This window comes from Protopterus annectens, chromosome 3.part1 (genome assembly GCF_019279795.1).
Source record: "Protopterus annectens isolate FY-2018-M chromosome 3.part1, PAN1.0, whole genome shotgun sequence".
Classification (NCBI taxonomy): Eukaryota; Metazoa; Chordata; order Ceratodontiformes; family Protopteridae; genus Protopterus; species Protopterus annectens.
Genome location: NC_056732.1, coordinates 1,839,220,667 through 1,839,247,980, shown reverse-complemented (window position 1 = coordinate 1,839,247,980; position 27,314 = coordinate 1,839,220,667). Strand labels below are relative to the sequence as shown.

The 27,314-nt window shown below is 38.3% G+C and overlaps 1 protein-coding gene across 1 annotated transcript in view; it reads left to right on the top strand.

Annotated features, from left to right (window-relative positions):
* The window catches only part of LOC122797904 (gastrula zinc finger protein XlCGF57.1-like), a 128,706-nt gene extending 124,629 nt beyond the window's left edge, over positions 1-4,077 (top strand). The window contains exon 2 of the mRNA XM_044066423.1: positions 2,934-4,077. Coding sequence (XP_043922358.1) covers positions 2,934-4,077 — 1,144 coding nt within the window. The remainder of the gene's footprint in view (positions 1-2,933) is intronic.
* Positions 4,078-27,314: the final 23,237 nt, after the last annotated feature.

Here is a 27,314-nt window from a genome sequence, read left to right as displayed (position 1 = left end):
TACCAAAGTGATTGGTCTGTACAACTCTTCCCTCTATAGGGCACCATGTACAGATGTACTGCTGCCCACACCTCCATTCATTGGTGAGTTTGACATGGAAACAGCACGTATTCTATCATGGAGGAGCCCCACAGAGAAACAGGGAGAACATGGAAACTCCGAACAGGCACTGGCCAAAAGTCAAGATTGAACCTTTTACCTTGTGCATGGGAGACAAAGACCTTAACCATTATGCCATCTGGTCTGTCAGGTACTTGATTTGAGACTTTTTTTTTAATTGCCTTTCAGATGAGACAATTTTTATTTTGCTCCTCAGTAATGTTGAGGGGTGCCATATTGAAGAATGGCTTTGTGCACTAGATGAGCCGGCTACATCTCTTGTGCTACAGGCCTCCAATATAATAATGTTTGCCTTCCATACCTGTCAACTGTCCCTGATTTTGTAAAAGGTCTGTGAGTTTGCCATGCCCCTCATATTTTTTTATTTTTTTTTCAGTCACTGAAGATAACAGCTAGTCAGTAATGCCAGATATTAGAATTTCATGCTTCTTATTGTTCACAAAATACATGTTGAAGCAGGATCCATCATAAACTTGTATCATGTGTTCTTGACATGGATGCCATTATGAGCAGGCACCAATCATAAACTTGTATCATGTGTTCCTGACATGGATGCCATTATGAGCAGGCACTAATCATAAACTTGTATCATGTGTTACTGACATGGATGCCATTATGAGCAGGCACCAGTCATAAACGTGTATTATGTGTTACTGACATGGATGCCATTATGAGCAGGCACCAATCATAAACTTGTATTATGTGTTACTGACATGGATGCCATTATGAGCAGGCACCAATCATAAACTTGTATCATGTGTTCCTGACATGGATGCCAATAGGCACCAATCATAAACTTGTATCATGTGTTACTGACATGGATGCCATTATGAGCAGGCACCAATCATAAACTTGTATCATGTGTTCCTGACATGGATGCCATTATGAGCAGGCACCAATCATAAACTTGTATCATGTGTTACTGACATGGATGCCATTATGAGCAGGCACCAATCATAAACTTGTATCATGTGTTCCTGACATGGATGCCAAGATTCACCTCCAGATTTTCACTCGAGGTGAATTTCTTGGCAACCACATCTCAAACACATAATAAGCTGGTTATCATTGGAGACTGGATCTTAATCCTAGCTTTCTTCTCATTTCAGAGCATAATTGTGGTTTTCCATGCACTGCATCAATGTTATCCACATGAAAAAGCCTTAAATTAATAGCAGTCAGGCAGAACTTGCATTGCTAACATGGTGGGCAGGTCCAGACTGGTATTTAAATATTCAGTATCTGTGAAGGTATCTTTATTATGGAAGCTAAAGCAAAAAACAGACTGAAACAAGGGAATAGTTAGACCAAGAGCACTTTTAGAGCCTGTAAGTTACTATAAAACCTTCAGAAGGACATCGTGCTGCATCAAGGCTGTCACCTTTCTAGGACAGCAGGATGTAAATTCTATTTATTTGTCTGGGTAACACAATGGCATGAGCATATATAATCTATAACAACACCAGTATGTGTATGCAGATGCACTAAAGGTGACATTTGTTAATATCAGGGTGGAGTTACAGGAATTATTAGAAAGCACCCTTGTGCACAAAGAGGTAATTGCTGAACCATAACTAGGTAGGGCAAAAGGGGCAGCTGTCAGAGGGGTGCAATCTGCAGGTGACAGTGGTATGCAGTGCAGAATGAGCACTCTTTAATGAATGCCATTACTGTATTTGGAGAAGCTCTCTGTGCATGACAGTTTTAATTATGAGCAAAACTACATCTTACATTTGTATGAAGCTGATTTCAATAGTTTCAAAGTCAAAATGTTTTTTTTTTTTTTCCTTTTTGGCCTTTTTTGCTGATCAAGTGGTTGGATTGTGGGAGTCTGGGAGCATAGAAGAACGGGAACGCTGGTTTTGTATCAACATGCATTTTCTAAACAATAAGTATAACATTTTGATGAGTAGTATAACTGACTGACTTAAATCCTCAGTTATTTCCCAGAAGAGGATACAGGGAAAATGCCGATGAAAATCAGGAAGAGTGTTGACAGGTAAGGTAGGTATTGCAGTCTAGCCACTAGATTTTGAGTTTGGAGCACAGCTCTCAACTTCTTTGCTCAAACAAAAAATAATAGGGGAAAACATCTTAAAATTGGTGACAATTTTATGTGGTACTCTAAATTCATGTAAAAAGTTAACAGAACAGCACCAACATCCATTTTCTGAACAACAAGACATATGATAGTCTAATCTGTGTCATTTCTGAGTAACAGTTATTTTCAGTTATTTCCCAGCAGGGAGACAGGACAAAAACACAAGGCAAAACCAGGGCTATTTTACCAAACTGAGAGTTTTATGAATGCTAATGCTTCTTCTTTAGTCACACGTGAAGCACTGAAGTGGTTACTTTGTGGTATTGTAACTGTAACAAGTTACATTTGTAAGTAGCTGCTTGTAACAGTTGTAATTTTTTTTTTTGGTATCAATTTTAATGTAAAGACCATTTTTTGCTCCTCAGTTGCATAGGTAAATCATTGCACTACAGTGTGGGTAAAAGTGTAAAGCACTGTGCAAAGTAAAGAACCCACCTTTTTCAGCCAGAAGCAGTCATTTACTAAATGGTAATCAATTCACTGCAGGCACAAAAGCATATTGCTTGTTTTCATTGTTAAATGTAGTTTGAAGCTACAGTGGGACAACTGAACAGGCTTGTTCTTGTTGAAGAAACATTCATTACTGAAATTTTATGCAACAGTCCATTGTTTGCTACAGTTAGAGATTAATAAAAAGTTTACATGATTTTCTGTCTACATTTGTGCACGGTCATATTCTAACACTCTAACTTATTTTCTTTTAAGTCAACAGGAATGCAGATTTCACCAAGATACACCGTCTGCAGCCATTCCACAGGAAACACCATGACGCTGAACATGACAAAGCTCTCCCAGATAAGATGTTAATGACAAGGAAAGAAACCGTGACGTTTGAAACCAGAAATGATAACTATAAGGAAAGCAGTGATGAGTTTATCAATAATATTGAAATGCATCTGAAAAGTAATGGTGGGAACAGTTTGGTGTTTCGTTGTAGCAGCCAGTCTGATAAATTAATTCACAGTAAAAAACGACAAAATAACTTAATAGAAGAACAGATATGCAGCAGGAAGAGGCTATACAGCTATGCAGCGGATGATGAAGATTTTATAGGTAATAAAAGTTTTGAAGTACATGAAAGTACTCATACAAGACAGAAAACCTTTAAATGCACAACTTCTGACAAGGCATATGTGGAGAAGTCAAGGAAGGACAAATGTCACTTGAACCACATTGACCGAGTAATGCATGACTATACCAAATATAACAAGCATTTTACAAATGAAGGCTTACAAGTACATAACAGCATCAGCATTGGACAGAAATCCTATAAATGCAGTATATGTCAGAAGAGTTTTAAATCTAAATACAATATGATGTGTCATGAGATTATCCACACTGGACAGAGACCTTATAAATGCAACGTTTGTGATAAGAGTTTTAGAAGAAAGAGCTATATGATAATTCATCAGACTATCCACACTGGGCAAAGACCCTATACATGCACCACATGTGATAAGAGTTTTAGACTGAAAAGTAATATGATAAGTCATCATAGTATCCACACTGCACAAAAACCCTATAAATGCAGCTTGTGTGATAAAAGTTTTAGAATGAAGGGTCATATGATAATTCATGAGAATATTCACACTGACCAGGGACCCTATAAATGTGCCACGTGTGACAAGGGTTTTAAAAGTAAGCACAGCCTGACACTGCATCAGTGTATTCACACTGACCACAGACCCTATAAATGTGCCACGTGTGACAAGGGTTTTACAAGTAAGCAGAATCTGACAATGCATCAGAATGTTCATACAGACCAGAAACCCTATAAATGTCCCATGTGTGACAAGGGTTTTACAAGTAAGCATAATGTTCAGGAAGAAAGACACATTTTGGAGAAATATCAATGAAGATCCTCTGTAACTTAAAGATGGTGAATGGATAGAAGTGGTAAAAGAAACAGTAAGAGTTTCAAATGTACAGGACATCTTTATACAAAGATTTAGCCCCAAGTAAGAACTATATATATATGCACAATCCTAACAGACACCAGTGTGGTTAACAGGAAAAATGATACTCCTCCTTAAGAGTGAACCTGCAAGATATCCTAAAAACTGTAGCCTAATAACTTGCCTTCCAACGATGTATAAACTGTACACTGAAATTGATGCTGATGGAGTTTGTCATGTAGAGGAAAACTCGGTCATGGCAATAGAACAGAAGGGTAAAAAACAGAAAGTTATATGGATCAGAGGATTGTTTGTTGTTAAAAGTCATAATAGAGAATTGTAAAAAGAGGAAGAATCTAAGTATGGCATGGATAGACTACAAAAACGCATTTGACAGCATCCCACATTCATGGATAAAGGAATGCTTACAAATGTATAAGATACACCCTACATTGATCAATCAAATTATAGTGACCATGAAACAATGACAAACCACTTTGCAGCTAAGCCATGATAAAGAACAGATTATTATCCCATGGATAAAAATACAAAGGGGGGTATTCCATGGTGACTCTGTCACCGCTGCTGTTTTTGTTCTTTTGTCTTACCCTTACCCCATTAAGCTGTCTACTTAACACATTAGCTCACTTTTACATTTGGCTCCCAGAAAACAACAAAGTTGAAAGATTTCTCATCATCCTTTTGTGGATGAGTTAAAACAGTATAGTTCATCAGATAAGGAACTGAAAGCACAACTGCAAGTGGTATAACCTTTCTCATATGATATAAGAATGTCATTTAGTCTTGATGAATGTGCAAAGTAACCTTTAAAGCAGGAAGGCTGCAACAGTGAGAAAATATGAATCTGGGATAGGAATGTTTTATAAATGATTCTGACCAGGAGGGAATGTATAAATATTTTGGAATTGATGAAAGATAGACAAACATGAACAGATGCAAATTGTTTTATTTTATTTATTATTTGTTAACCGGGAAAGTCCAACTTGTAACGAAGCCAATTTTCAGCGGAGGCCCTGGGAGAAATGCTTCAGGTAAAATTTAACAAGGAATATTTTACAGGACTAATACTGAAAACAGTCCTGACATCTAGGAATGACGTAAAAGCTGTAAACCAACTTGTTATTCCTGTTTTAACTTGCAGTTTTTTGGGGTGATTGGCCTTACAAGGCACTGAATCAGTTGGACAGCAAAGCAAGAAAAAGGCTTCATGTTTATAAAATGATTTATAAAAATCAGTGCATACCAGGATTATATATTCCCATTCTGAAGGACGTATGGGCCTCTTCAAAATGATTACATGTATAGATCTGCAATTGAAGGACTGCATACATAACTGCTGACCTCACAAGATCCAAACGTAGTGAAAGTTTTAAAACTTGAGAAAAAGTTCAAGATGACGTCCCTCCTTAGTTTAGTGGAAGCATTTCAGTGTCAAGGGAATGGAAATCAAACCAGAAGTAAACAAAAATCAGGTAGTAACTGAATGTGTGATATAACAAAAGAAAGATTATAAAGTGCAGGATCAGATGAGGTTTGTAGGTTCATAGGTAGGTACTAGGCTATTGGCCCTGGGGCCTATATAACCCTACCAAAAAGGTTCCCTTGTTTTCGCCACCCAAGAAAATTATTTTCCTGTGCCCCCTGTTAAGCAGTGCCACAGAAGTGATCCTCGGGGTGAATTTTCTATTTCCCATCCAGTCGTCAAGATTTTTCTTAAAGAGAGCCAATGAGGAGCTTTGCCTGACATGAATGGGGTAGTTTGTTCCAGAGTATGGGAAGTCTCTGGGACTAGAATCTATCCCTCCAGCATGTTCTGTTTATTGTGGTGACAAGGTTTAGGGCCCTGGAGCATGTGGTTCGAAGAGGTTGGAATTTCTTTAAGTGGAGCATGTCCAACAGCTCTGGGTTTGACATAGCTTTTTATGTTAGGCAAAGATCACCTCTGAGTAGGCGATATGTGATGGAGTAGAGTTGGAGGTTTTTGAGACGGTATGCGTATGGCATCTGTTTGAGGCTGGTAATCCTCTTAGTGAGGTAGTTCTGTGGTCTTTCCAATTGTTGTAGATGTCTTGTGAGATACATGCCAAACGGGGCATTGTACTTTATAATGGGTCTGATGAGGGATGAGTAGAGAGGAACAATAACCGCTTTTTTTCTAGAGGAGAACCCTTTTGTGATGAGGTGTGCCATGTAGAAAGATTTCCTGACTATTGTGGTGATGTGGTTCTCAAAAGACAGACTACTGTCCACCTGTTTCCCTGAGGTCTCTTATCACACTTTCAGTGTTTAGTGAGCTACCGCTTATGTGGTAGTTCATGAGTACTGAGTTTTTACCAAAGGGAATGACAATGCATTTCTTGGCATTGAGCTTGAGGCCATGACTTTGACACCAAGCTTCTGTCTCTGTGAGGCCCTTTTGTAGAGTGTCTGCATCATTAGGTAATTCTATTATGGCTCCCCGTTTGCAGTCATCTGTGAACTTTGTTAGCCAATGACCTTCTGTGTCAGTCTGCACTTCAGAGAAGTAGATGCTGAACAGGAGAAGACCCAGGACCGAACCTTGTGGTACTCCACTTGTAACTGGTCTGAAGTCGGACTTTGAGTCGGCTACTTATACTGTGTGGGTTCTGTCAGTGAGCCAGTTGGTCACCCATCTTGTGACATAGGGATTTATACCCAGTTTAGTGAGTTTATCTATAATTCCAGAGTGGGTGGATGGTATTAAAAGCCTTGGTGAGGTCAAGATAGGCTGCGTGCACTATCATCTATGGCTCTAGTGACTCCTTCAAAGAAGTCTATCAGGTTTAGTAGACATGATCTACCTTTTACAAATGCAAACTGAGTGGGGTCCAGGGTTTGGAGGTTACCTATATCTTTGCTTATAAGCTCCAAGATGATACGTTCCATGGCCTTGCAGACCAAGCTCATCAGGCTAATGGGGTGGTAGTTTTCGGGGTCTGTGGTGACACCTCCTTTGAGTGGGATAACCGTCGCTGTGCACCATTCAGTAGGCACATATCCTGAGGTGAGGCTATGACTGAACATGGTACTTAGGTGAGGTGCCAGTTTGTTCTGTAGTTCATGCAGTGCTCAGCCTGGGATGTTGTTTGGACCCATGGATGCTGTGTTCTTGGTATTGGAGAGTGTGGTCTTTACTTGTTCATCCATGATTATAGGGGCTTTGCATTCTTCCAGTATTAAGATGGGCCCTTTGGAGGGTGAGAGGGGGGTAAAGTTAGCACTGAACCTATCTGCCAGGATATTGGCAATATCAGTGTGTTCTTTATATTTAGTGCCATTGTGCTAAGGCAAAAAATGTGGAAAACGCATAAGTATAGTTGCAAATACAGAAAATTCCTGGAACCACCTCATGTCGATAAAGATCTGAAGCATGAATGGTTAAGGAGAAGTGAATTTAAACCAAAAGACAAAAAGTTAATATCGGTGGCCTAGGATAGTGTATTACGTACACATTAGTTTACAAAGTCCATTGAACATGGAGAAATAGACAAATGCAGGTTTTGTAATACAGAATTGGAAGCAGTCGCACATCTTGTAACTGTGTGTGATACACAAATGGCAGAGGGCCTTTTTACTGAAAGGCGTAATGTGCAAGAGTGTTGCGTTGGGGATCGTGCAAGCATTCAAGTATTGAAGTAACTGAGAAGCGTTGGAAACATGAGCCGTAAAGCATTATAGAGAATTATGTAGTTTGTCACGAGATCACCCATTACCAAAGGTTCGGAAACTAGATATAGTAGTCCAGGAAAATAAGACAATAGTAGCATCAGTCATTGAAATTGTTACGCCCATTGATTACAGTGTTAGTGTCTTACATACAGAGAGACACAAAGTCATAAAATAACCAGGATTTTCGGGCAAAAAGAGGGTAATGTGGAAGGATACCCAGAGAGTCCAAATAGTAGTAAGAGCAACATATTTCATAAAAAATAATTTACCATTGTATTTAGATATGCTACCAATATGTTTAACTCTTTGACAATTACAGACGGAGTCAGGTTGGGGCACACAGCGGGTGCTGCAAAAAGCACTTTTGGCTAAAATCAAAGATTGAAACAATACTGATTTCATGAACTTTAATCATACTTTGACTTAACAATGTGGTCCACTCCCAGCGTGGCACTAGAAACCCAGTTGGGGAAATTAAACGGCAAGAAATGGAGAGATGATAAAATCAGCAGGGTAAGGAGTAGTATTGTTCAGACTGAACTTATCCTCAATTCTTGGTGAGTACCTTCACATGATGAAACCTTTTTTTTTTTTGCAAAATTTCACCAAGATGACATATATAGACAGTGATTTATATAGAGTATATCATAGAGAGAAGTAGGTTAAAAAATTAAAAAGACAGCTGAGTGTACAAGTCTCCAGATAAAATAATTGCCCAATCCTGACATGTGCAGTAGTGCCAGGACTGGGAAAAATAGTGTAGAATTCTCAAGACAAGAAAACATTGTTACAATAGTGTTGGGTAGGGGAAGGATGGTTCTGCAGTTATAGAAGGAAGTAGCCCACAAATACCACAAAAGCTAACAGACGAAAAAAGAATGATGAGGATGATAAGAGTGGACTATTGAGGATAAGGACAAAATTATGCACTGTTACTATTGTACAAGAAGCCCATAATTTCCACATTGAAGATGTTCAAAAAGTTTGAGAGAAAAATTAGAGGAAAACATTTTTGTACAAGAAAAACTGTCAAAAGCTTCAAATGCAAATTTGTGTTCATTAATTCAACAGATCTATGAGAAACATTACATAGACAAAGAAATTTGCGCCGCCTGGAAAAAAATGACAGAGGGTGTGCGAAAATATAAAAACAAAACCTAGAGATTTTTGAAACGTATAAAAAGGAACATGGACATGAAAAAAAGGAGCTATGATATAGTGCAGTATTTATGCAAAGCAGAAAGCCAAACTAATCAATAAAGAAAGTCATTCCAAAGAAGTTTGAAGAGAAATACAGGCAAAGGCACCCAGATATGGAAACATTTCTCAATACAAAAAGAACACTGAGTGGGAACGTAGAACAGATGATAAGTAAGGTAGAAGCTAAGCAAATAGAAACTGGAGTTATATTGTCCTCAACCAACTGATAAACTGATGAACCTCAAAGCACAGCACGACACAACCACTGCAGGGTCCAAAGAACTTTATTTCACAAAGGTTTAGCTTTTTTTTCCCTCCTGTAGGGACTTCCTCAGAACAATGAATCAAATCCCACCCAGCCTTTATATAATGAACATCACACCCATTAACTAATTAGATAATTAAACAATGAACTAGTCAATAAACTATTAAAGCTATCTACTAAAAATGCATTAATACAAATGTTAAAAACACTAAAATACTTTAACCCTCAATATTATTAAACTTTAAGATACATGTAATGGCTGTAGTTTCATTGATTCCTGGAAACTCAGTGGTGTTTAGCCATAACTGACATTTAAGTTTACATATATCCAGTACAAGGTCTATAATTCTACCCTAGACATCTTTGGTTACCTGCTGTATACCCAAGAATTTAAATGTATGGTCCCTATGTGAATAGATGTATCTACTTAATGCATTGGTTAGCTTGCCATGCCTAATATCTAGAAGGTGTTCAGCTATCCTATTTTTAAATTGCCTGCATGTTTTTCCTACATAAAAAAACAGGACATGATTGGCACTTGGCCACATATGCCACATTTTGACTGTTGCAGTTGAAGTGACCATCAATATATAAAGGAGTACTATTCAATCTATACCGTTCTGTAGTTTCTAAAATATGTGAGCAAAATGAACACATATTACATTTAAAAGTACTCTTGATCCTATGTTGATGTCCACCCAATCTGTAAGTACCAGCTTCCAGTATATTTTTCAGAGCTCGATCTTTCTTAAATACCACCTTGGGCAGGGGCCCCACCTTATTCCCTATATTGTTATCACTTTTCAAGATTTACCAATTCTTGAGAACAATATCCACAACCTCAGACGCATCCAAATTAAAGGTGGTAATGAAGCTAGTTGAATAATTATTTACTTTTCTAATTTCCCTGGACTGCATACTAAATTTCCATCCCTTACCATTTGCTAGTAAAGGTTGGTAAAATCCAGATTCACGCTTGACAATTATCTCCTGTTGGATTTTTATTTAACAGGTCAATGGGGGTACCCTCTCTTTAAAAATAACTGCTTAATAAATAATAGTTCATCCAAAAACTCTTTATCCGTAGGAACCATACGGGCAGCTCACACTATCTGCCCTTTGACTATGGATTTTTTATGATGAGCAGGATGCCAACTATTAAATTCCAAATAGGAATTGGAAAAGTTTAGTTCTCTATAGATGGTTGATGTTAATTTTTTATCATCTTTATTATAACTCAAATCCACATCCAAATATGTGATATGTGTGTCACTATAGTTGTGAATGAACTTCAAAAACTCATCTGAATTGCTCACATATTCAAGAAAAAATTGGAGTTCAACCTCCATTCCTTTCCAAATGATAAACAAATCATCCAAAAACTGAGTATAGTATAAAATTTTACTATAGAAATAATCATCTATTATGTGTACCTGCTCCCAATATGACATGACATAGTTCGAACATATTGGGGCACATGCTGCCCCCATTGCCACATCTGTTATTTGTTTGTAGTACTATCCTTCAAAGTATATAAAATTATTTTTAAGTACCACCTACAGTAACAAAGCAAACTTGTTTATCTCATCCTGGTCAAAAAGACCAGTTTTCAAGAGTTGATTTTTGAGCCACTCGCATCCTTTTGGGTGCAGAATCACAGAAAATAGGTTACACGCATCAGTGGTGACCATAATAATGTCACCATTGATTTTAACTTTGTCCAGACCTTCCAAAAATTGCCAAGAGTCCTTAGTAATGTATGTAAATACTTTTAATCCCCTCTGAAGATGAAAATCCAAAAATATGCTTATGAAGTGGGTCTTGGATCTTTTCCCATTCACTATTGGTCTGAATTTGGGATTACTAAGTCCTTTATGGATTTTGGGAATGGCGAATATATTTGATATCACTGGAAATTTGTTTATCCTACAGGCATATTCATCCTCTCTAATTTGCCCTTGATATAGCATATCTTCAAGAAATACGTCTATTTTGTTATATGCTATATGTATCTCGTTAAGGGAACCCTCTTCATAAATACCATCTGTTAATATAATATTCATCCCATTCAACTAGACACTCCTATCCATAATAACCACACCACTTCCTTTGTATGGCTTCATGACACAAATATTTAAGTCCTCAGCCAACCTTTCTAACAAAATCCATTCATCACTAGTAAGGCTAGAGGCATACTCTGTAAGATTATTCTGTTTACATTTTCACCTAATCTCCTTTTCACAAATTTGTTTATATATTTTAACTTGGTTATTCATGGAGGGATTAAAAATACTTGTTTTTTTAAGCCTGTTTATCTGTGTATCTACATTGGCATCAGTATCATTAAACCACATTTTCAGATTAAGCTTACAAGTAAAGCTTACACTAAAGTGTCAGCTATATTTCCCTTCCGACTAGGTACATAGGTGAACTCCTTAGCTAAAATGTTGGCATGTTTAACCCCTATATCTTTAGTAGAATAATTATTGACCTTGAAATCCTGGACATCATTTAAAATTACTTTAGGTTTAAAAATATTTAACGTTTCATCTACTATGAACCCAACATTATTAGATACTTCCTGCAAATTTATATTGTCATGTAAATATGCATTAAAACACTAAAAACATCAAAATCCTGTTCAGTGTTACTACTTAACTTATTAGTTGTGTCAACATGACTAATAGAACTACTAACTTCATTTGAGCTTAAAACAACATTATTATTGGCCATTCCACAAAATTTGCAGGGCTCAAAACCATATTAAGTTTATCAGCATGAGCCAAACTCACACAACTTTTCAATATTAACACTGGAATCACTACCATTGGTAGATTCTGTATCTGCCATCATTGAATAAACTGATAACGAGTCATTTAAAAAAAGCACAGTATGTTGTGTTGTATTTACTTCAATATCATCACCAATAAAACTCGAAACCATAGATGTGTTGACATTACTCAAACAGTGAGTTCTATTTATGTTTAGACCTTCCAAAACATTAGCATCTGCTCTTTTTGATGCATCTACTTCATTAAAAACATTTGAGACACAATTGCTATTTTCATTAAAACCCATACTATCATAAACAGGACAAAATTTAGTCCGGAAAACGCCCGATGGTAATTTTATATTCTTGACGTTCATGCCGTGAGGACAGGACATAGCACCAATTTGCGGTGCTTCATTGGAGTTAATACCAACATTCATTTGAGATGCCAAGTCACTATTAAATCACTCTGCATAAACTGAATCATTTAAAACACAAGAAAACAGACCATTCACAGCTTCATTGACTATACCAATGTCACTATTTTCAGGGACTTGTTGATTCATGTTACTGCAAAGTCTGACAGAAAAAATGGGCACAGAATCTTGTATATTAGTCAACAAACAAGGCATTCATACTACAGAAAGATGAAACATTACTAGTCTTATTCACTGTATCTAATCTAACATTATCTAAAGTTTTTTTTTTTTTTTTTTTAATTGTTTGTGGCCATTAATGATTTCACTGGTGTCATTGTAAACACTTACATGTTTAAATGGTGAAGCCCACATTCTTAGCTAGTTATTCCACCTCCGACTCCTACTCCTGGTTTTTGGCCTTGCACCCTGGGCAGCAAAATCCTTGTAGTTGCTCTCCAAAAAGTGAAATTGCTGGTCTCTACCTTTTAATTTTTCAGATCTTCTGACTCCTTCACCGCCCTGGTTTTGGAACTGTTGATAGTTTCATTGATGCTATTTATTGGCTCTGGCATCTGACGTCATCCCCATTATTTTTAAAGAGTGGGTACCTCATTGACCTGTTAAATAAAGTCCAACAGGAGATAATTGTCAAGCGTGAATCTGGATTTTACCAACCTTTACTAGCAAATGGTAAGGGATGGAAATTTAGTATGCAGTCCAGGGAAGTTAGGAAAGTAAATAATTATTCAACTAGCTTCATTACCACCTTTAATTTGGATGCGTCTGAGTTTGTGGATATTCTCAAGAATTGGGAAATCTTGAAAAGTGATAACAATATAGGGAATAAGGTTGGGCCCCTGCCCAAGGTGGTATTTAAGAAGGATTGATCTCTGAAAAATATACTGGAAGCTGGTACTTATAGGTTGGGTGGACATCAACATAGGATCAAGGGTAATTTTAAATGTAATGTGTGTTCATTTTGCTCACATATTTTAGAAACTGCAGAATGGTATAGATTGAATATTACCCCTTTATATATACTGCAATAGTTAAAATGTGGCATATGTGGCCAAGTGCCAATCATGTCCTGTTTTTTATGTAGGAAAAACGTGCAGGCAATTTAAAAATAGGATAGCTGAACACCTTCTAGATATTAGGCATGGCAAGCTAACCAATGCATTAAGTAGACACATCCATTCACATAGGGACCATACATTTAAATTATTGGTTATACAGCAGGTAACCAAAGATGTCTAGGGTAGAATTATAGACCCTGTACTGGATATATGTGAACTTAAATGGCTAAATGCCACTGAGTTTCCAGGAATCAATGAAACTACAGCCATTACATGTATCTTAAAGTTTAATAATATTGTGGGTTAAAGTATTTTAGTGTTTTTAACATTTGTGTTAATGTATTTATGTATGCATTTTTAGTGGATAGCTTTAATAGTTTATTGACTAGTTCATTGTTTAATTATCTAATTAGTTAATGGGTGTGATGTTCATTATATAAAGGCTGGGTGGGATTTTATGCATTGTTCTGAGGATGTCCCTACAGGAGGGAAGAAAGAGCTAAACCTTTGTGAAATAAAGTTCTTTGGACCCTGCAGTGGTTGTGTCGTGCTGTGCTTTGAGGTTCTAGAGTTATGTTGTACCTGAGAAGTGAAGAATTTAGTACAGGAATTTAACACAGGTGAAGTCACAGCATGATGGAATAGTGAGTCCCCAGATTAAGAAGAAACTCGTTGCATGGGAGCTATCTGAAGAAGAAATATGGAAACGAGAAAGAAAGAGAGATTTGATGTGGTGCAGTATTTATGCAAAGAAGAAAGCAAAAGTAATCAGTACAAAAAAGACTGTAGCAAAGACATTTGAAGAGAAGTACTAGCAAACATACCCATATATGAAAAATTTCACAATACAACAAATAAATGAATAAAACAAAAGGTGAAGTAGAAAAGAGGATTAGTAACGGAGAAGTTAAAGAAATAGAAACTGAAGTTATGGTTTATCTGGGAAGTAAAGGATTTAGTGTAGAAAATCCAACTCCGGTGATGACATAGCATGATGGAACATGAGTCCCCACATTTAGGAGAAACTGGTGTGTAACTGGAAAAATGTGATCACTTGCCTCATGATGATGCTGTGGAGCCTTTAATAGGAAATCATTAAGAAGTTCAGTTGAAGTTGCACAGCAAGGGAATTATGAGGAAATAGTGGCAACTGTGACTCAGTGTGTTGTGGAGTGATGGGCAAATAAGTTCACATATGAAGGAGCAATGGATGATGCAGGATGCAGTGAAGACAAGATGTCTCAGGAAAGCATGCTGGAACTTTCCGTAGAATAACTGCAGGAGACAGCAAAGAATGTGTCCGCAGTTTAGAAGAAAATGACCTAAAGGAAGACTTGCTTGATTTAATATGGATGGATATGCATGTTAAGATCAATGAAAGAACTAGAGTACAGAAAGTAAATGAGACCCAAAATGTTAATAGTTTGTTGAAACAGATGAATACCGTAGTCAAAATTAACAGAAATTCATGGGGTATAACCAAAGTAAATAGGATGTATTACTGGCCAGCTAAATTAAAACAAAGTGTTACCACAAAAATGTAGAGCAATAAGGTAAAGGACCTGAAGAAATAACATGCCAGCATGGAAACATTCAATAGAGAAAACTGTAAAGCAAATAAGATAACAAGTGTCACTGTTAAAAGAAAAGGAAGGAGGGAAACGAGCCACAGAAATATCTTAGAAAGATAGACATGGTAAAAGCAATGCTCAGTATCAAAACAGACCAGGATCTGTCATACATTGCTGCAAATCATAAACTCAAGATATCAGCACAGACAGTAAAACTTAAAAGTTATGCTGAAAATTTTAAATGAAAAGTACAAAACGAGCAATTCATTGATGACCCAAAATGTTTTATAGAGAATTTTGGAAATAAAACAAAAGGAGTAGAAACACCATCAAAAACGAAGTATATACATTTTTAAGAAATATTTATAAAAATTGTGTGGAACATAACAAAGATGCTGAATGGATAGAAAAAATAAAAAACAGGATTTCAAATGTAGAGGATATGAAGTGGGATGAAGTAACAGCCAGAGAAATTGAAGCAAAATTAAGAAATCCTCCTAATAAAGAAAAAAAAAACTCTGGTCCAAATGCAATGCCTAACCTTTGGCTAAAATTAACATCTTTACACAGATGTTTAGCCTTGGGTAAAAATTATTTACGTGCGCATCTTGAAGAGACACCAGCCTGTTTAACAACCGAAAAAAAATGATGATGCTTCTTGAGCATTAGCCTACAAGCCATCTTAAAACTGTGGACAAATAACTTGTCTTCTAATGATGTACAAATTTTTATTTTTTATTTTACATTTGTTGACCGGGCTAGTCTAACTGGATATATGTCCATTTTCAATAGAGGCCGGGGGAGAAAAGCTCCAAAGACAGATACATTATAACAAAATGTATAAGGTTACAAATACAAAAAGTGTTTGTCAGGTTACAATCAAGTTAACATAGCAGTAGATACAAGCATTTTACAGTTTATTACAAGACAAATATTTACAATAATATGGGATAACATATTCACGTGAGGTAGATTAAATTTAAGGTTTACAATTTCATGAGAATGGTTGTATAAGAGTATTGATAACATGTTGAATGAGATATCCATGTGAGGTAGAACATCACTAAAGTGTGTTTGCTATTTTTCTAAAGTTTGCAGAAAGAGCATTAAATTATAATTGAAGAGGAGTTAGGAGAAACTTAGTCACTGAAGTTATATGTTAGTCAGGATTAGTGCAAGGGCACAACCAGTGTGTTCTAAGGTATATTTTGAGTTTTTGTTTGAAATGAGGTAGGGAAGGAAGTCATATAAGATCACTAGGTAGAAGATTCCAGTATTTCCCTGTTGTGTTAGAAAAAATTGAGTTTCCTGCCATGTTATTAGACTTATTAATACTAAGTAGAGGTTTGTTAGCTGAGCGTAAGGAATTAAGATTTTTATATGGGGTAATGAGGTTTGAGAGTATAGGAGTGTTGTTGGGCTGGTTGAGGATCTTATGAACAATGGTTAGTTGGTTAAAATGAAGCTGATTTTGCAGTTCAAGCCATCCTAGTTGTTTTAGATTCTGGCAGTGATGAGTTCTAAAGTGATTACCAGTAGCAAATCAGGCAATGTTGTTGTAAGATGTAGTGAGTTTAAGAAGATTCTTCTTTGATTGGTTGGTGTAAATAGGTGAGGCATAGAGGAGTGTTGAGATTAGATGAGAGTGGGCAATAGTAGTTCTGGCGGTTGGAGTGAGAAAATATTTAATCCTGTATAGGGAGCCCATTTTTCTGCTGACTGTTTTTATAGTATTGTTAATATGGTTATCAAAGCTGAGGTGATTGTCTATAGTTATTCCTAGGAGTTTGGTGGTAGAATCAGGGGATATGAGGGTGCCATTGTTAGAAATGACAGAGAAATCTAAGGGCATGGATATACGGGTAGGTGTGAAGAGAAGGAGCTTTGTTTTTTTGGGATTCAGGAGAAGGCAACGTTTTATGAACCAAGTCTCAACTATGTTAAATATTTTCTGAGTTAGGGTTGTAATTCTGATGAAGATTCAGCTGCACAGATTAAAGTTGAATCATCTGCATATTGTATATGCATGTTGCCTGAGGAATAGCTAGGTAGAGATCATTGATAAATATTGAGAATAAGAGAGGGCCTAGGATGGAGCCTTGAGGGACACCGAGTGAGACTGGAAGGTGGGATGATAGTTTATTCTCCCAAAGCACAGCTTGTTGCCTATTGCTGACGTAAGAAGAAAACCATTGTACAGCCAAAGTATCAAGAGAGAGTGATTTCAGAATATTTATAAGTAGAGAGTGATTTACCATATCAAATGCTTTTGAGAGATCAATAAATAGAGAGGAAGAGAGAACATTGTCATTGCGGTTTTTGTTTATGGTGTCAGTAAAAGATAAGAGGGCAGTAGTAGTACTGTGGAATGGCCTAAAGCCATGTTGGCTTTCAGCATGTATGTTATGTTGAATTAAATGGTTTAGAAGCTGAACTAGAATTGATGTAGAGTTTAAGTCATTTAGAAAAAAAAGGTCAGTTATGGCAGTAGCGCAAAAGTGTAACCTAAGGAAGTCATATGTAATAAAAGATTATTTGGTGTTGCTAAATAAAGCCATAAACAAATCTGTAAAAAGGGAAAGAAGCTAAGTATGGATAGATTACAAAAAAGCATTTGAGAGCAACCTACATTCATGGATAAAGGAGTGCTCACAGATGTATACCTTGTATTGATAAATTGCAATACAGTGAGAGGATTAGTAAGGTACAATTTAATTAAACAAATTGAAGGTTAAGAATTAAATGCAAAGTGAAGAATTTAGTGAAGAAAATCCAACACAGGCAGTTTTGCAACATGATGGAACAATACGTTTTCACACTAAGGATAAGTAAGTGGAGTGGGAAGTATCTGAAGAAGATAGATGGACATGGAAATAGAGATCTGTTGTGGAGCACTATTAAAGTGAAGGAGAAAGCAAAGCTAATTAATATTAGCAAAATCAACACCAATGATATCTGAAGAGAAGTACAGGCAAAGGCATCTGGATATGGAAAATTTCACAGTATGAAAATAAGAAAAACTGTGAAGTAGAAAAAAGAGGATTGGTAAGGGAGAAGATAATCCACAGTGTCAGTTTCTATTTGTGTATCTGTGAAATGAAAGGTTTAATATAGAAAATTCAACACAAGTAATATCACAGCATAATGAAACAGTAAGTCCCCAAATTAAGGAGATGCAGGTGGAGTGGGAGGCATCTAACAATTTGTTACTTTTTGGCAGTGCCCTGGAGCCTTCTGTAGGAGACCAGTACAAAAGTCCATTTGAAGTTACATAGCAAAGGAAGGAGAAGAAATTAGTGGCAACTTTGACACAGATAATATTGTTGAGTTTTGGGCCAATGAATTCTGATATGTAGGAGCAGTAGATGAAGCAGGGTGTAACAGAAAAGAATATGTCACAACAAGATGTTCTACTTTCCATAGAATACCATCAGGAAATGGAGAGCAAAGAAGGCACTCTCAGTTTATAAGAAAATCATATAGGAAAGAGCTGCTTGACTCAGTAGAGATGGGTAGCTATATTTTGATCAATGAAGGAAATAGGTTACAGAAAGTAAATAAAACCCAACATTTCAAAAGTTTGATAAAACAGATGGATACACTAATTAGGACTGTTAAGAGAAATCCATGTGATATAACAGAACTAAATAAGATATATTACTGCACAGCTAAGTTAACAGATAAAGTGTTACCACAAAACATAGAGCAATTAAGGAAACTGACCGAAGAAATAAAATACCACAATGGAAGCATAGAATAGAGAAAACTATACAGCAATTAAGACAAGACGTATCACTTTTAGAAGAGTATAGACGAGGGAACAGATTATGAAAAATAGATGTGGTAAAAGCAATGAACAGTATCAAAACAGACCAGGATTTATTATATAGTATTGCCAATAGTAAATTATGAATAGCAACACAGACAGAATAACTTAGAAGATATGCTGATAAATATAAAGGAAAAAGACAAAGTAAGCACATCACTGATGACCCAGAAAAAATGTGTATAGAAAACTGAAAACAAAGCAAAGGAATATAAACAGCAACAAAAAAGGAGACACGGACACATTTTTGAGAAATGTTTACAAAGACCCTGTGCAACATAAAGATGCTGAATGGATAGAAAATGTAAAAAGAAACAGGAGTCCTAATGTAGGGGTTATAAAATGTGATCAAGTGACAGACAGAGAAACTGCAACAAAATTAAGAAATGGATGCCAACCTGGTTAACATTAAAAACTGTACTCCTCCTTAAAGGAGAACTGTACCCTCAGACTCAAATAAACATGTTTATTTAATCAAGTCATGATGTTTCCTACACTTTAACACCAGTCTGGGACTACTTATAGGTTTTTAAATATTTTTATATGCAATTTCAGAGTCTAACCTCTTGGGGTCTAGCATCATGAAGAGACTTTGTTTCCTAATCCTCTCATTATCCCACAATGCGGTGTTAGTCTTTAATATATTTCATCACACAGGCTTCTTTGTTACATAGCTACAGTGACTGCTTTGATTTTACATGCATATACTGGTGTCTTTCAGCCAGTCAGTTTGAAGTAACATTTCCTGCTGTTCAATGACTACTTAAAAAAACAAAGGCAGATAAAGGCCCGAGAACAGACCTTCTGAGTACTTTTTACTGCTGCTTCTTTTCAGAGATTTTAATTTGCACTCTTTTGTGATGCCTGTGTTGTAGTTCTTCAAATCATCTGCCTCCCCTTTCACATTTCCCTAGCTGTGAAAGTGTTAAAGGTAATTTCAGCTGCTGCTGTTTTGATTCACAGCTCACAGCAGGAAACCTGACTCGTCCACTGTTTCCTAGTTCTAGCCTTTTCTTTCTCAAAGTGGAACACTTATTTTTGTAGTACCACAGCCTCCTGCTGTTATGAAAAAGAGATCCATAGTTCACAGTATTAACAAAATGAAAACTCCATTAAAGCTAGAACTTCCACTAAGTTACCTCCCAAACCTCTTGTATCAGAAGCACATGGGATATATGCAAATGAGCCTTAAGAACATCAGGTGTTTCAGCTCATTGACAATTCTGAATGCCCATGACTTGTTTTATCATTTTAATGGCAATTTCAGGCCAATAAAGCCAAACCCCACTAGCTGTGGATATGCATATTTCTGACTTGTTATGACCTCATCAGCACAGCACAAGCAGAGTGTTTGACTAAGCATTAGAAACACAGGGCTGTTATACCCAGCTGATGTCTATTATCATTAGGGTCACTGCAAAAATATCCCAAACAACAAACTAAAACAATGGTCACTGAAAAACTAATCAGTAAAAACAAAATGAAAACTCCAGCAAAGCTAGAACTTCCACTAAGTGACCTCCCAAACCTTTTGTATCAGAGGCACATGGGATATATGCAAATGAGCATTCCTTGCTTCATCATTTTAATGGACAATTTCAGGCCAATAAAGCCAAACCCCACTAGCTGTGGCTATGCATATTTCGCCTTGTTATGATCTCGGCAGCACAAGCAGAGTGTTTGACTAAGCATTAGAAACACAGGGCTTATACACAGCTGATGTTCATTATCATTAGGGGACCCTAATAGGTTAGGGGTTCCTATTACATTATCGAAACACTAAATGTCGAATGGACAAATACTCGAAACGGCCATTCATCGAAGTGTGTTTTGTGGGGTTGCAGTACAGTGGGGAACAGAATCTTTGCCCTTTCCCCACTGTAGTGCGACCTTGGAGTTGGTATATATAATTAGTGGGGGGCACAGCCCCCACAACAAACAATTCAGTGAACGACCATTACGAGTATTTAGCCTTTTGGCATTTAGTGTTTTGATAACATAATATAGACCCAAGGTTAGTGAGATTTATAGTAAGAATAGAGTTGTTTAAAATAACTTCTAGATTAAAAAGAGTTTCCCCACTTGTTTTGATGGGTAAAGATTGGGGTTAGCTAGCAGAAAGTTCAAGGAGAGTAGGATGTTTATGTATTTGGATATGTGCAGGGGCAGATTTTAGTATTTAGTAGGTAGTTCTTTAGGGTGAGTTTAAATTTATTGAAGCAGCTAATGGTGTTTATACTGACTGAAAGTGAGTTCTGTAGTTTAGCGACAGTGTATGTGTAAAGACAAGGTCCGTCTCTTTTGTTAGGTACATGTACAGTTATGAGTTGTTTATTTTCAGATAAAAGCATTCTGGTAGGGCTATAGGGTATTAAAATGTTTTTAAGGGCAGAGCAGTTGTTTGGATTATAGACAATACTATGTGCTATGGACAGTTGAATGAGGTTAAGGTGATGTGGAAATTGCAGCCAGTTTAATTAATTTAAGGCTTGGCAGTAATGTGAGTGGTATGAGCTGCCTGTGGCAAATTTGGCATTTTATGGTAGCAGGACTAGAGTTTATTTTATAGAGATGAGTGCAGGTTAGTAAAAATGGGGGCACCGTATAACACGGAGGGGAGCAAGTAAGTGTTGGCAAGAGCTTTCTTGGTGGTGCTGTCTGTGAAATGTTTGTCTGTACAGGGCTCCTAATTTACAGTGTTTTTTAATGGCATTACCATTATGGTGTTCAAATGTAAGTTTATTGTCAATGGGATACAATTTTAATTTCTGTGTTGCTTTGGGAGAAAATATGAAAGTGAGAGTCAGATGAGAGGGGTTTTGCTAGGAAGAGTAGAAGCTTTTTTTGGCATTAAGAAGTAGTTGTGATTCGATTAACCAGGTTTTGATTATGGTGAAGGTATCTTGGGTTATTTATTAGAGGTGTTGCAGGTTATTTGAGGAGGAGATGATGGTAGTATCATCTTCATACTGGATAATGGAGCTAAGAGGAGAAGCAGCTTGAAGGTTGTTGGTAAATATGTTAGAGTAAAGGTTCAAGAATGGACGCTTGTGGTACTCCAGTTTGGTTGGTTTGGTATTCTGATAGGGTATTTTGCAATTTTATGCATTGTTGCCTGTTAGTGAGGTAGCTACCCCTGCCTGCAAACCCAGTAATGGGTGGCTACAAACCCGCTCGTAAACCACAATGTGAAGGGGAACTCGCCAGATATGTGAGGCCAGCCTCTGGGTAACCTGGGTGAATCTGTACAGCTGAGAGGTGTGGCCACAGCAGGATATGGCCATTCTGTTATGTTGATAGATGAACAAGCAGGGGATCCTCAGCCACCACATTACCAAGGTGCTGGACCATTTACACAGATCCATCTGCAAGTGCCTGCAGGTATTCCTTCAGAATGGCATGCATGTGCAAGAATATGTAGGCTGCAGACCACAATACTGGATATACCTTCATTCATCTTGTATTTCCCCTGGAAATAACTGTGAGCAAATAAGTATATCTGTTGGCAGTTGATGACATAACACATCACAGTGTAAAACAGTACATGTCTCATTATCTCTTCTAACACCTACCATGTAACACAAGCAGCACAGACAGCAATAGTTACAGTATCCCACTATCTGTTGCCCATTGTGACTCCATATTGTCAACCTATCTACAGATATCCTGCAGAAACAGGTTGCTAGCTGTAGGTGTAGAACACAAAATCCTGCACTGGAGTACAGCCTAAAAGGATTCACACACTCAGTACAGAAGGTTATACTGGGCATGCTCCTACACTTAGAGAAATGAATACCATGTCTGACAACAAACTACAGAAGGTCATACTGGACATGCTCCAACACTTAGAGAAATGAAGCCAATGTCTGACAACAACAGTGGACTATACATATCTGTCAGTCGCAGATGTCTGTGCACACACACACCACACTGCACACCATTCATGCTTTGCACAAACATTGGATATCCCAGGCTGCGTTCTACATGAACTACAGAATGAACTGGCACCCCACCTAAGTACCATGTTCAATCATAGCCTCATCTCAGGCTTTGTGCCTGCTGAATGGTGCACAGTGACAGTTATCCCACTCCACAAGGCGGGAGCCACCACGGACCCCGGGAACTACCGCCCCATTAGCCTGACGAGCCTGGTCTGCAAGGCCATGGAACGTATCATCATGGAACTTACAAAGACATTGGTAATCTCCAATCTCTGGAGCCAACCCAGTTCAGGTTTGTAAAAGGTAGATCATGTCTCCTAAACTTGATAGACTTCTTTGAAGCAGTCACCAAAGCCGTAGACAAGGGTAAGGTGGTTCACACAGCCTATCTAGATCTTGCCAAGGCTTTCGACACCATCCCCCCACTCTGGAATTATAGATAAACTCACTAAACTAGGTATAAATCTCTATGCCACAAGATGGGTTGCCAACTGGTTCACTGATAGAACCCACACAGTGAAAGTAGCAGACTCCTAATCCGACTTCAGACCAGTGACAAGTGGAGTACCACAGGGTTTAGTCCTGGGTCCTCTCCTGTTTGGTATTTACTTCTCTGAAGTACAGGCTAACACAGAAGGTTTTTGGCTAATGAAGTTCGCAGATGACTGCAAACTAGGAGCCATAATCAAAACTCCTAATGATGTGGACATTCTACAAAAGGGCCTCACTGAGACAGATGCCTGGTGTCAAAGCCATGGCCTTAAGCTCAATGCCAAAAAGTGCATTGTCATCCCCTTTGGTAAAAACTCTGTACCCATGAACTACAACATAGGCGGTAGTATACTTAACACCGAAAGTGTGATGAGACCTTGGGATACAGGTGGACAGTAGTCTCTCCTTTGATAATCACATCGCCACAGTAGTCAGGAAATCTTTCTACATGGCACACCTCACCACAAAAGGTTTCTGATCCAGAAAAAAAGAGGTAATTGTTCCCCTCTACTCATCACTCATTAGACCCATTATAGAGTACAACGCCCCTTTTGGTATGTACCTCACAAGACATCTACAACAACTGGAAAGGCCGCAGAAATACCTCACAAAGAGGATTACCGGCCTCAAACAGATGTTCTACACAGACTGTCTCAAAAAACTCCAGCTTTACTCCGTCGCATATCGCCTTCTCAGAGGTGATCTCTGCCTAACATACAAAGCTATGTCAAACCCAGAGCTGCTGGACATACTCCACTTAAAGAAATCCCAATACTTCCGAGCTACACGCTCTAGGGACCTAAACCTTGTCACCACAATAAACAGAACATGCCTGAGGGATAGATTCCTGTCCCAGAGACTTCCCATACTCTGGAATAAACTACCTATCTAAATCAAACAAAGCTCCTCATTAGCACTCTTCAAGAAAAATCTTGATGGTTGGATGAGAAATAGGAAATTCACCCCAGGGATCACTTCTTTGGCTCTACTCGACAGTGGCACAGGAAAATAATTTTCTTGGGTGGCAAAAGCCAGGGTACCTTTTTGGTTGGGCTTGTATAGGTCCCAGGGCCGATAGCCTAGTACCTACCTATGATAGGAATACTCACACATATCCAAGGCCAACACACTATAATAGGTCAAACATACGCACACACAGATGTGGGAAAGAGAGAGGCAGACAGTGACAAAGAGATTGCCATCATGAGTCCTGTCCCACCCACCACACATCCAATTAGCCAATATCACATGATGTGCCAATGTCAATCACTGTACACATTTGTTTTTGGAAACACTCAGCCCTATAGTGTCTGTGGTGCTCGTGATAACTGCGTAACATGTTTGTACAAATCAGTATTCATCTAGCATTTGTATACCCAGTCCTATCAAGTGTAACGTTGTGTGTGACTGAGTGTTGTGTGTGTGTTCCCAGAGGAATGGTTTATGGTCCTTTCACACACACTGCACTTCCCATAGCCCATGTTAGCACTCATGCTGATGTCAGTCACCTTGAAATAACCCTCTAGCCAATTATCAGCCCCATAATCTCCGTGCTCCGTGGGGCGTACAATAACTGTGTAATGCTATAGTATAACATACTAGTTAGGTAGGAGTTCTAATCCCAGACATGACAACTGTGAAAGTGTGTGTATGTAGAGATTAATGATTTTGAGGCCATTCACAGTCACTACACCTCCCATTGCCCTACTTTAGCAAGCCAGCTGATGTCAGTCACCTTGAAATACCCCTTTGGACAAGGGTTAGCCCTATAAGCTTCGTGGAACATGCAATAACTGTGGAATGCTATAGTGTAACATGCTAGTTAGGTAGGAGTTCTAATCCCAGACATGGCAACTGTGAAACTCTGTGTGTGTGTGTGTGTGTGTGTGTGTGTGTGTGTGTGTGTGTGTGTGTGTGTGTGTGTGTGGAGATTAATGATTTTGAGGCCATTCACAGTCACTACACCTCCCATTGCCCTACTTTAGCAAGCCTGCTGATGTCAGTCACCTTGAAATACCCCTTTGGATAAGGGCTAGCCCTATAAGCTCCGTGGTGCGTGCGATAACTGCGTAATGCTATAGTGTAACATACCACACCCCTGACAAATGTAAATGTGTGATTAGGGTAAAATTATTTTTGAGATCTCTCACCCACTACATCACCCAGTGCCAGTATTTACCAAGGGCTGATGATATTTCTCACCTTAGAAGTATCTTGGGACAACATTCATCCAATAAGCTCTGTGGCTCATGAGATAAATGTGGTACACTGTAGTAGAAATGCATAGCTAGGTAGGCGTTTGAATCTCAGTACTGGCAAGTGTGTTTTCTGTGTCTGACTGTCATCAGTATCCTGTGTGGGGGTTGCTGTGATTGTGTAATGACAGGATGCATTTTGGGGTGGGTTTTGCTAAATTATTATATTGAGGACCTACTATATGTCACAATGTCCACCTTACAAGGACAACAGATGTCAAACAGCAGAGGGACTGGTATAGACAATCCATAGACCTACATGTGACCTTATGAATAGGTGAACAATATAGCCAACCCTTGTATTACTTAGAGAACATTCTTCACCCATGTCTCATACACAAACACACTTGGCTAGGCAACAACCACTATATTGGTAGTTCACTGCATATTGTCTCACAGATAGCAACCATGATGTGATTGCAGTGGACTACAAGTCTGTTGACCACAACACTGCCACTAACATCAGAAAGTACTGTAATGTGTAACATCTACTGACTGTGTGTTATCCAGCAAGTAAAAGGACATGGCACCCTGTTCTATCCCTACAGTAGGCAAATAAATGCTTACAGTGGTCCTTTTTCTATGTTCCCCACTGGACAATTGCAACAACTGTAGAGTCTGCAAATGTAACCCACAAAGGGTATACCATGCCTTATACACATGCCCTGTATGGACAGATGCCACTAACTCCACTGAATACCTGTATCATGCTGTCAGTGTAGGTGCAAACATGACCTCAGTTCCATAGCCAAGTCTCCCCAAATGAGGTCAGGAATGCTACATCAGAAGATAACAATCTGTACACACAACATGCCCCAGAGACCTAAAGTACACATCCACATGTCAAAGAATATGCATGTGGGACATGTGCACAACCCAGACAGTGTCCATGTTTTGGAATATAGGTCACATACATGGGAAGCAGTGCACATCACTGGCCACCCACAATAGTAACCCAGATAAGTGGATAGTGAATACAATACCCACCTGTAGGGACCACTCCTGGGATTACACCCCTGGGCCACACTGGAGACCATTGTCATGTGGCCTGATGCCAAGTGATTCCCTTTGCCTAGCCTTGTACAGCTGTCAGGCCCATCCACCTACTACACACCTGCGAAGCAATGAACCTATGCATCCCAGTACTGGCAAGTGTGTGTGTGTGCGGAGATTCACAATCACTACACCTCCCATTGGCCTACTTTAGCATGCCTGCTGATGTCATTCACCTTGACGTAACCCTTTGGCCATGTATCAGCCATATAAGCTCTGTGGCACTTGTGATAACTGTGTAATACTGTAGTGTAGCAAACTAGTTAGGTAGGGGTTCTAATCTTGATCCTGCCAACTGTGATGATGTGTGTGTATCCCTGACAGAGTGTGTGCGTGTCTCCATTAACACCTGCTTTTGTGGACATTCACATGTACTTCATTTCCCTTATCCCTTCTTTGCACTGTTGCTGATGTCACTCACCTTCAAAGATACCTTTGGACAACTCTCCAACGTGTAGGCTCCATGGCACATGCAATAACTGCATAACACTGTAACAGCAATACATAGTCAGGTAGGGGTTTGAAACTCAGTACTGGTAAGTGTGTGTCTGTGCATGTGTCATTAGTATCCTGTGTGGGTGTTGGGGTGAGTGGGTACTGACAGGATCCACTGCAGTGT